Genomic DNA, 12,148 nt, shown 5'->3' on the forward strand with positions numbered 1-12,148 from the left:
AAAAAAAATCAAAATGACAGTTTTTGCAAAATGATTTTATTGGGTCAATGATGAAGAATGAAGAAGCATATGTTAGACTGTACAATGAAAGCAGGTCTATATTCTTTACTGAGCACAGGAGTCTTGAAATCTTTAGTATGAATTATTCTGATATGAGGACTCAAAAGCATCCACATTAAATCAAATAAAAAAAACCTAAGTACAAAAAAAAAAAAAGGACCAGAAAAGGAGGACCAAAAATGTCTGAGGCATCAATCTGGAGGCACTAGGAATTATTTTATGTGGTAGGCATAATTCTTGCATAATTATTATTAATCAAACTTGATTATCTGGGCAAAGCCGAAAACAGCAAATCAGCCATCTCTGATCAGAATCAAGTTTTGGATAAGGATACAGTGAGAAAGACTTGTTTTTTTAAACACCATCCTCAACAACTCTTGCAGGAATAGCGGAAAAAAAACGAACATGAATGGCTAATGAAAGACAACACAGAACTGCCACAAAATGACGTTTCTCTCTCTCACAGGCCTCAGCAGTGAACAGAGGAGGAATACAGCTGAAGTAGTGTATCTATCTGCAGCATTGCCCTTCCTTTAAACATGTCAACTGTTAGGAGCACTCTAAAGACGACAAACCAGTGCTCTCCACTAGAGGCATTGAGGCAGTGTGCATGTTGGTGCGGCTTTTGTCCTCCTCCGGTCATACCGACAGATCGGTCACGGCTACACCAGACAGTGACATCATTTGCACAAGCACTTGGGTTTGCCCTCAGGGCTCCCAGACGATGGAAGTCGTGGACTTGTAAAGGTCCTCAGGCATTCCTTTGGGTTTTGGCAAGTACATAACACTTGCTTTATTAAGGTCTCTCTAAGCTCAAAGGCAGATAATACAACGTTTTAAGACTCGGCATGCTAGAACTAGGCAGCAAATACTAGAGGTTGACACTCAGTTTTTCTCGAATACTCAATTGATACTCAAATTCACTCAAATAAGTCAACATCTTGTGCTTGGAACGGTTAGAGTTTGTAAAGTGAAATATTAAAATGGATACTAAGTATTTATTAATATTGGATACTAAGATGACAACAAAAGCTCCATGCAATGCCCGGTTTCCTGGCACTGGGGGGCAGTGAATGGCACTAGAAAACACAGGACACTGTCAGTGGAGACTGGAGTGAAGACGTAATACTTGCTTTTCACGAGCCTCCTGGGACTTCAGCCAGGGGAGTAAGGCAGAATTCGACACCAGACAAAGAGTCCTCTACCGCCAGGCCTAGCTGCAGCCATCCGAATGCATAGGCCACATATACAGGCAGCATTCAGCTGAGACGCACCAGCCAAAAGAGCAACAAGAGCAACCCTGAACGGGGCGAAATGCGGGCAGTGAGTCAGTATCTCTGGATTTATGGGTGCACAGTGGCAAAAAACAGCTATACATTTCAGTGTAGGTTACATATCTGTTAGAAAAGAGTGAGGAGGGTGAGGTATAGACTATTTACATAAAAGACTTACTACAACAGTAGTATTCAGGGCGGACATGGCACTATACAAAGTAGCTATACACAACTGTTGAGGGAACGAGGTTCACATAATAAGATCTATCCCTTTTGAGGAAGTTTGTTCAAATTATTGGTACCTTAAACATGTGGCACTTGTGAATACAGACGCTTTCGTTAGCGGGGTCTGACCGAGAAGCCAGTTTAGTTTTGGTTGTGGACCAAGAAACAAAAACAAAAACAGAAAGCAAATAAATTAACAAGAAACCGTTTTTCGTTCCCTGATGGATAAAGAAGTTCTTCCAGACTCTAGCTAGGGCAGAGCGGAGGATGTCGTCTGCAGGCCAGCAAGGAAATGTGATTTCCAGCCACTGATGGAGAGCTACAATTAGTGGATGTTCCTGAAGGCGAACAACTACGCTTAAGTGGTCTACATTCAGCCCTGAGTTTATGCTGTATGCATACTGCATCTATCAGCTTGCCTAGCGTGGCTAACCACAGTATAAGTTCAGTTTATCAAGTGGTACGAATTATGAGCGTTATCCATCAGCAGAGGAAAATAAGAGTGTAAACTTCTGAAACATAACTTAAAAAATTGATCGGTAAATATATTCATAGATCTATATAAAAAAAAAAAACTGAATTCTAAAATTTTACAATTGATTAGACATCTACACGTTAAAAACACCAATCAAAATAAGGGGGAAAATTAAGGCCAGGCAGGTATCGACAGAAAGGCTCAGAACATAGTTCCTGTTAAAAGGTTAAAACAACATTTGCATCTCATCTTGCTATTTGGTCAGTAATAAAAGGCTCAAAGGTAACAGATCAAAGAACAGTGCTAGGATCTCATCCCGCTTTTCTCCCCTTTTTGAGGGAGGAGTGCATTGCGTTTGGCACCTTCGGCAAGAGGGTGTGATGCTCAGTGACACGCACAGCTTCTCTTGGCAGGACGAGTGTGAGTGGCTAGACCCACTCTCTTCTCTAAGCTTACTCTCTAAGAGAATAACTACCCGCCGTCCCGTGCTCCTGACAGACCGCTAGGCTAGGCCGCCTTCTTCGCATAAAAGCACATCAGAGCTATTCAGAAAGGTTACTTTGTGGAGTACAAACATTGGAGTCAGTTTCTTCTGAGCAGAAGAGGGTTATTTCGGAGAGGTTTACTGAAGGTAATGGCTGGACCAGCATCACTGCAGCATGAGTTGTTTGAGGTTGTCGTGCAAGATGGTGTCCTTGACGTCTCGAAAGACCAGGCGAATGTTCTCCGTGTTAATGGCGGTGGTGAAGTGGTGGTAGAGGGGCTTCTGCTGCTGGTCTCGGCGCTTGTTCCGGAAACAATCCACCAGGAACTTCTGCACGTCCTCCAGGTTGTGCGACTCTCCTGTGTACTCGGAGAAGTAGTCTTTGATGGCCACCGTTTTTACCTTCTCCTCAAGCAAGTCTGTCTTGTTGAGGAAGAGGATGATGGACACGTTGCTGAAGACGCGGTTGTTGACGATGGTCTCGAAGATGTTGAGCGACTCCATGAGGCGGTTGGTCTGCCGGTCCTCCATCAGCACCTGGTCGAACTCGCTGGACGAGACGAGGAAGAGGATCGAGGTGACGCTGTCGAAGCACTCGAACCACCTGCGGCGCTCCGACCGCTGGCCGCCCACGTCCACCATCTTGAAGGGCACGTTCTTGATCTCAAAGTCGTACTCGTGAATGCCCTTGGTGGGCTTACGTGCCAGCAGGATGTCTTGCTGTGTTGGTAGATAGTCCTGTAGAGAGAGAGAGAGAGAGACAGAGCAGCCGTCAACCCCTTAGAAGAGAAAACTGAAGATTCAAAGCAACATTTGATAGGAACTTCTACTTCAGGGTCGAAAAGGCATCAAGCAGACAAATGTATGTTATCCTATTCCTGATGTTTATGATAGAAGGACTGTAGTGTAAAGCTTCTAATGAAGGTGGTGAGCTCCAAGCACAGGCCAGTGAATCAGTCGTAAAGACTGGAATGAGATTTGCATGTGGTGGTTAATATGATATTAAATGAAATCACCTGGCAGTAGTTTGCATACCACATATCCGATAAATATCACTTCACGGTTGGAATACACTACACAGCTTTTAAAATCCTACACTATCATTCATACACCTTGTTAATGGTTACAGAGGAAAACTGGGAATCTTCTGAGATTTTCTTTGAAATTGGCCAACTCTGCCTGAAATCAAAACATATTTTCAGTAGTCAACTTGCTTGTTTAATTATTGGCAAATTTAGTTATTGACAACTTTATTAACAAGTTATTGTTTAATTACAAACATCCCTAAAGATATTCTGTGCATACACACTGTCTCTTAACAATTCTGTAGCAATTATCATTTCTTAAACATCTTTTTTAGCATTATACAAACATTAAAGAGAAATTATGGGAAATTTTATTTTATTAAAGTGTATTAAATATATATAAATTTTATATACACATATATATAGGGGCCAAATCTTTTTCACACCACTGTATCTATAAACTATTGCTTAAGTTTTCATTTTGACTCAACTTTCAGTTTCATTGACTTCCATTTGTTAGAAACGGTCAACATTGTTTGTAAAAATCGTTTGTTTTTACAAACTGAAGTGTGAGTGAAAATTATTTCCTGTGGTAATCATCAGCTTGCTGCAAACGCTTTCAACAGAGCTTAAGTTAAGTATTTAATATATCTTTAAGACGTTAAATAAGGATTTCTAGTCACATAAAGATGAATTGCTTTTTCCATTAAGAGCTTAAGATTCAACCTTAAATTCAGTTCTATAACCAAACATACACATTTCTCTCTGACACATGCTCTGCATTGCCTGTATTTTGTCACATGTCTGAGATAACCATTCTTTCCTCATCTCCTACTAAATATTTATGAGTCTGGGCTGCTGAGGTCTGTCTGACACCCACACTACATCCATCCAAGAAGGATGAACGTAAACTGAAACAAACACATACTTTCCAACAGAGTCAAGTGGCCATTTCCCTCTCTGAGCACACTCAGAAGCATGCACTATTTCCTCTTCCTGTTTGTCGATGGCGTGAGTGCAGAAGTGGGTCCACATTGCTGTGACGTGGCTGAGTGAAGAGTAGCCATTTGGCTCAAAGAAGAAAAAAGAAAGAAAAAAGAGGCCAGTCTGAGGCGTGCCACCAGAGCAGAGTGCATTCAACCCTGCTTCCTCTTTCTCAGAACATAAAGTCAAAGCGACAGACACGGGAACTGAGACCGTACGACAGAGTGACGTCAAGGAGCGTAATACAGAAAGTGAGATATGTGGGGAAACAAAAGAACTGTCCTTTCGGTCTCTCTTCCTGATGCGGCATCAGTGATTTGAACAGGATGACTGAGCGTGCCTGTTTTCATAGGACGTGAATTTAAAACAGCTAATCTGATTCTTCGTCCTAAAGCAGAGCTGCCTGGAGTCGAAGCCGAGATACTAATCATCACATTTACTGCAGTCAGCAGCATCTAGAAAGAGCACAAAACCGCAAACATCCGTTTAGTACTGAAAGAGAACACGAGCAGCAGGCAGCAAGTCACATGACGCAAAGGGAACTGCACTGGCGCCTCGTGCGTCAGCCAGACAATGATGCTGTGACCGCAGCACAGATGCGAGTCTCAAATGATCTGCTAAAAATTAATCTGTCAACACACTCCACATATATAAGGCAAAGGAAGTGGGAACAAATATGGACCATAAATATAGGAGTCTAAATAATCTCAAAATGTGTTGAAACTTAAAATAACAAAAACAATAACTACATAGGGTATTTGTACAGTTTTAGCAATACTGACTCAATTCAGTATCTGGGTGCTGTCATCATGGTTTAAGTGTGGAAAGAAGTGATGTGGGCCCATTACAAAATTAGCGTAATAACTGTGCTGTCAGGTTTTTTATTTTTATTTTGAGTCATTCAGATGGCTGATGGCTGGTCTATGATCTATAAATTCGTTTTCTTTTCTTGTACTCTCTGGTATTACTACTGAAATGGGATCAGGACAAGTTATAACTGATGGTCAGTGTTGCTTGTTAAGAAAACATACGGTATTTGGATAGCACATGGATCATCTGAATGAGTAAGAAAACCCTCATGAGCAGATGAGGAACTGTCATATGGTCATTTTTAATCACACAGCCTCATGACACGCTGAGTCTTCCAGACTGATTCTTTCAAATATCTTACATGTTAAAACTGGTGAAACGTTATGCGGAAAAGGTGCTATAGAAAGTATTATGGGAAAGGGTTGACACACGTGACCTTTGATGTCAGCAGAGCTAGTTTCACTTCTCTCTGTCTGTGCTGGATGGTGAATGGGCAACCCTGTCACAACCCACAGCATTGTGAGGGAACAAACAGACAGGCATTCATCAGTCTCACATTATCTTCAGCATTTGCCATTCAGTATTTCCTTCATCCTCTGCTGAAATTAATCAGCAGAAAATATAAAGTGATTTACCTCATACTGCTCTGTGTGAATATAAAAGAATTCCTCAGCAATGCTACCTGCTTCAGTACTGTACTTACTAATCTGTCAGTATGAAATGGATCAGTCTCCTGAATGCACGTAAAGACTGAGATATTTATTTTAAAGAGGTATTTACTATGCATTGGGGAAAAACTCCATCCATAAGTACTTTAAAGGAGTAGCTCACCAAAAAATGAAAATTTATAACAAAATATTTAGAGAAATGTCTCAGAAATGCTTTATTTGTTTGTTTGTCCATACACAATGGAAGCCAATTGGCTCCAGTTGCATTGGATTGCTGCTGTTTTTAAATATTTTCTTTTTATAAAATATCCACAGAAGACGCTCACAGGTTTGTAATAGGGCTGCGTGATATGGGCAAAAAAAATTATAAAAACATTTATCATTATCAGTCTATTTGGATATTTTTCATATCTTTCTTTCAAGTTTAAAGGCAGATTTTTGCTCCTAAGTGAAAGTTGTAGAAACCAGACCGTTTTTTGTGGTTTTAAACTACTCTTTATGGTCAGAACATGACAAACACTGCACGTTTTTGAATTCTTTACACTTTTCCAGTCATTTTTCCTTAAAATAAATATCTTTATAGAAAAATTAATTTATTGGTATCTGCATGTTCTAATGAGTGATATTGTTTCAAATCATGAAACAAGTTTGGGTTGCCTGACTTTGATGACAAGTATCTTCAGCACAGTTTGCAGTTTAAATCTCCTAGTCATTGGTGTTCTTCGCTGAATTCAAGCACTTCACACTGGATCTCACAGCACTGTTTAGTGGTCGCGTGACCGAGACTGATCAGTGAGTAAACGCATGTGCTCTAGTAAGCTCGCGCTGTGCTGCCATTTAAACTTTAAGCCGAGTGGATAAATGCTTCGTGTGGCACGTTCAAATGAGTAGTGCTCTTTCGTTCCGCTTTTGGCGCATAAACATTATATCGAACATTTATCAAACTCTTTTTATCGTTTTATCAAGGAAAATAATATCGCGATAATTATCGTTATAGTTTTATCGCCCAGCCCTAGTTTGATGAAACCATCTTAGTTTATTACACACTTCAACAAATTTGTTAGTGCTTTCCACTTGCAATAAGAGTCAGCTCCATTAACGCATTTTACCACATTTAAAGAAATTCTGCAAAATTCACTGTTAAATCAGTGCAAAAAAAAGTGTGGGAAAAAAGTCTTTATAATTTAAAAGCATCCTAAAGCACATTAAATTAATATTGATATTAAGCATAAATATTATAACTAGAAAGAACATGTGAGGTGAGAAACCTCAGTAGACAGAATGATGACAGACAGCTACATGCTTACCGGTGTTCCGAGTTTGTCCAAGTTATCCAAGAAATATTTCACTGATTCACCCTGTGAGGACGACAAAGAGCAGAGATAATCAGTCAATGCACTGTAAACTGAAGATGAAAACAGCTGAGCACAAACTAGACATATAAACATCAGTTCAGAAGGTTAACAATCTTCCTTTCGTCATACTTGATGTATTTGGACTTATACACACCACCAAAGTACGTTATTTGGTGTTCATGACAAAAAGGTTATTACAGTTAAATGTTCTCAAATAAACCTGGCAATTTGCGAAAATGTAAAATGTGCAGACATAAGCACTCAAAGTAATGAGGGCCCCATTCAACATGAGAACACACGGACGTGACTCATGAAAAACCCTCTCACAGGATGTCAGTAATTACAAGCATACTGTATTTTGAAAGCAAATGTTACTGGCATCTTTTGTTTACCCCTGTAGGGGAAATTCTGTAGTGTTATTGGTTATCTGCATCAGTTCATAGCGGTGACTGTACTAGTGCTGTACTAGCACCACCTCCTGCTTCGGCCATGAATTTGTGACAGCAGGTCTCAGTGCGGCACGTCACCAACAAACACAAGGACACTAGAAAATGGACAAGCAGGGCTAAAGAACACACCAAGGCGTGCTCTGGTTCGGAAAATGAAAATCTTGAGTAACAGGAACAAGCTGCCCAGGAAACAGCAACAGGCCTTGAGTTAATGTTCCATGACGCTCAGATGTATAACAGACCAATTAGCCTCTTGCAATTTCAACAGTTTGCATGCTGACAGGACAGCAGGAAGGAGTTCTGTTCTACTTCCTTCGCGATGCTCATCTTTCTCAGTGCATGATGAAACTGTAGAGTAAAGCTCTAAAATATGAGTCAGAAAAAAATGTCTTCCTCATTTCCTACATAAAATACCCTTTCAAAATATTATTTGCATCTTGAGGTTAACTGAGGTCTACAAGAGGTACATGCAGGCCTTTTGAGGTGGCTTTCAGTAGCTAGAGAGGGGATTATGTCATAAGAAAACCCCTGGCAACCCTCCCCCAGCTGAGCATGAAGCCACACTGTGCTGTTCATCTTCAATCAAGGGTGTGGGCACACAGGAACAACATGGTCATGGCAAGCCAGGATATCAGTTTCTGAGCAACGCTGAAAAGGAAGTCCTGTTAACTCAGCAACATCTGAAGCCAAGCCTGAAGCCAACGTCTGTTTTTGTGAATACAAAATCTCTTAATAAAAATGAAATAAAATAATAATATAATATAATACACACACACAAACCATATTTTGCAGAATATAAGTTGCTCTTTTTTATCATCTGAATATCGCAATGCACACACACAGAGAGAGGCCATGAGCCCAAGTACATTTGTATAGTGCATTTCCTACCATTTCAGTTGCACTTTAAATAAACTTGGTATTTATAATAAATGTTGTTTATAATGCCACTGTAATTTATGTTTTTTTACATTTATTTTATAATTGTATACCTCTTCTGTCCTTAATACTGTTAAAAGACTTGTTGTGGAGTGAGGGAAACTAAAATAGAGAGAGGCCATGAGCCCAAGTACATTTGTATAGTGCATTTCCTACCATTTCAGTTTCACTTTAAATAAACTTGGTATTTATAATAAATGTTGTTTATAATGCCACTGTAATTTATGTTTTTTTACATTTATTTTATAATTGTATACCTCTTCTGTCCTTAATACTGTTAAAAGACTTGTTGTGGAGTGAGGGAAACTAAAATACATTTATGGTGTTTATGTTTGTAAAAAAAAATTTCACAACAACTGTGACTTACACACCAAAATAACTGTGAAAGTGCGGGTCAGTGAAATATCTCCTTCCCCGGGCCTCAGATTTACAGGAGTGCACAAGAGTCATTGTTTTAATCACAGCTCAACATTCCTTCATGGATCATGCAATCCTTCTCTCTACAAAGTTCTCTATACCCAACAATGACACCTACACACAATAGTTGAAACAGAAACAGAACTCTTTATGCTTTTCTATCCTACATGCTCCTATCTGTCCCAATATGGGGTGGGCAGAGCACAGAAATAAGTGTTTAGGACCACAGGAGAGAGTGTACTTGGGTGGATGTCCCCTATCAAAATATCTCTTCCGGTAACTTCAATCTGCAGAGATCATGGATCCCGTGGAGAACGTAGTTGAGATGAACAGCGCTGAAGACAGTTGCATTTTATAATGCGTCTAAATTGAACAGGGAGTCAGCGTTTTGAAAATGCACCATCTCGCAAGTATTTCCTAAATCAGATTAAGCCTTCAGTAAGTGGGGTTAAAATGAACCTCACTGACTTGCACAGACTATTAGTAAACCTTGTAATGATTCACCAAACCGAATTTGACTGTTATAAACTATGTGCTGGCTTTTTAGCGCAAAGCAGACCTTAAAAAGACAAACAAAAGAAGCCAGATGACAGGGCTTTTTTCAGGGGTAATGAGAGAGGAATAAAGCAGTGGATTAGGATTATGCAATGCCTAGAAATAAGAGGAGGGGTGAAGTGAGGAGGAGCCAAAGATGAAAGGATCTTGGCTGCAGGAATCTAAAACAAGTTTTGTTGCATGTCGGGTACATACCATAACACCCAGAGGCTGAAGGGGCAGAGTTGTGAAAGCAGGAAGCCTGATAATGTTTTGCACTCGACACACGTGGTTTGTGGATTACAGGGCACAAAAGTGTTTTGTTGCCTTCACTCACACAGACTGCATACAAATCACCAGAGCCTGTGGCAGAGCGAGGGAAGAGGCTGTCTACTTAACGGTCGAGCTGTACGTAAGCCTCAACAGTAACAGACAAAATTTGCCTTTGACCAGCGCAAATGGAGAATCCTGAGATTGGTGAGGAGCAGATCTACCCTGTTATCAGCTCCATAGATCTGGGCCGCAGTAAAGTGGCTCGTGTTGTTTCTTGTCCTGAACAGCATGAATCCACTACTCTGCTTAAAGGGATAGTTCACCCAAAAATGAAAATTCTGTCATTAATTACTCACCCTCATGTCGTTTCAAACCCGTAAGACCTTCGTTCATCTTCGGAACACAAATTAAGATATTTTTGATGGAATCTGAGAGCTGTCTGACCCTGCATAGACAGCAATACAACTGAAATGTTCCCAAGTCCAGAGACGTAGCAAGGAGATCTGTAAAATAATCCATGTGACATCAGGGGCTCAACCGTAATTTTATGAAGCTACGAGAATACTTTTAGTGCGCAAAAAAAAAAGAAAAGAAAAAAACTTAAAAAAAGAAGACTTTATTCAACAATTCGTCTCCTCCGCATCACCCTGTAACACCATTTTGGAGAGTATCAGCTGGATGTAAACAGCATATGCTGTTCTGTGTCAGCTGCGTCACGCCGGATCAGTTCCCTACGTTGTTGTGATTTGATCTGAACGAAAACAGCGTATCCATGTGACGCAGCTGACACAGAACAGCATACGCTGTTTACGTTCAGTGGATACTCTCCAAAACATTTTGGATTTTTCTTTTAAATTCGACAAATATTCGAAATTAGAATTTTTTGTTTGACAGCCCTAATGTCTACAAATTATAATAGTACGAGTTGGTTACCAGGTGTAAAGTGCTTTGGTGAAATCAACGTTTAAAATGGGGAAGTAATGCACTAGGAACTGAGAGCATTTAGAGAAGTCTGAAGTTGCTAAGACGGCACTTGCTTATGTCAGGCCCTAATGAGGAATCATTTGAGATTTACTGGGGAAAACCAAAAATTACCAAACCAAATTGATAAGATAGCTTAAAAAAACAAGAATAGCAATCTGTTACTTAGGTTTGATAAGCAAAGTCCTCATAAACAGCTCACAGCAACCAGGCCTGAACACAACAGTGATGTGATTTACACATCCTCTTAGATACACGCGCACACACACACACACACTTTCTTGGCAAGCCAATGTGCGAAAACTTTCAGTTGGGGTCTAAAGTCTCTAAAAGGTTTTTTTGTCCACCACAAGACTTCTGTCAACTGCCAAAAAAAACCATAGATCCTTTGTGGTGCAAAGCAGGTGACTGTGACCTAAAGTACCATATGCTAAAAACCATAATGACTAGCATGAAGGTGTAGGTTAAGACTGTAAGAAGATAATATTCACTCTCGTAATAAATACTGCTGTTTTTTTTTTTTTTGCAGTGTACAAAAATTGTTGCTTTCATATTATGTAACAGGGCTCTACAGTGCGACCATTTCAGTCGCATTTGCGACTGAAAACTACTGCGTGCGACTATGAAATTATATTTAGGAGCACCAGTGCGACTGACCAGATCAGCATATTTGTGTTTGCGCTGAGGGAGCTTCAAAGGTTCTAACGTACTTACTTTCTGCAGCGTTGAGTAAAGCATCACAGATGTATCCTCTTATTATAACAAAGTGTTGACAGGGTGTAAATAAGAGATTCATTGTGCAGTGTAGGGAGCTTCGTCGATTATAATGGAGTTTTGTGAGATCAAATACTGATTTCATTTGATTGGTAACTTATTTTTATTCTACTTCTTATTCTACTTGTTTTTATTCTGTTGTTTTAATTAGAAATGTTATAAACTTATAAATATATTTTTTTGAATTTGACATAAAAGATGACACTTTTAATAGTTAGAAAAATGCCATTACAAAGGTAAAAACAAAATTCCCTGTAAATAACTTTAAGGAGTCAAATATCACCTCGTAATGGGAAGGTACATTTTTTATCAGAATTTTTTTATTACTGATTAGAAGGTGCTCCTAAATGTTTGACCATGCTCCTACATTTTTTAAATTAGGAGCACAGGCGCTCCTAAAAAGAAAAGTAAGCGTAGAGCCCTG

General features: G+C 39.7%; 1 protein-coding gene across 1 annotated transcript in view; it reads right to left on the reverse strand.

Annotated features, from left to right (window-relative positions):
• Positions 1–130: 130 nt before the first annotated feature.
• LOC107719992 (guanine nucleotide-binding protein subunit alpha-13-like) overlaps positions 131–12,148 on the reverse strand; it is a 24,979-nt gene continuing 12,961 nt past the window's right edge. The window contains exons 3-4 of the mRNA XM_016527554.1: positions 7,313–7,363; positions 131–3,256 (exon numbers count right to left, since the gene is read on the reverse strand). Coding sequence (XP_016383040.1) covers positions 2,684–3,256; positions 7,313–7,363 — 624 coding nt within the window. The 3' untranslated portion in view covers positions 131–2,683. The remainder of the gene's footprint in view (positions 3,257–7,312; positions 7,364–12,148) is intronic.

Source organism: Sinocyclocheilus rhinocerous, unplaced genomic scaffold (genome assembly GCF_001515625.1).
Source record: "Sinocyclocheilus rhinocerous isolate Xijiao unplaced genomic scaffold, SAMN03320098_v1.1 scaffold273, whole genome shotgun sequence".
Lineage (NCBI taxonomy): Eukaryota > Metazoa > Chordata > Actinopteri > Cypriniformes > Cyprinidae > Sinocyclocheilus > Sinocyclocheilus rhinocerous.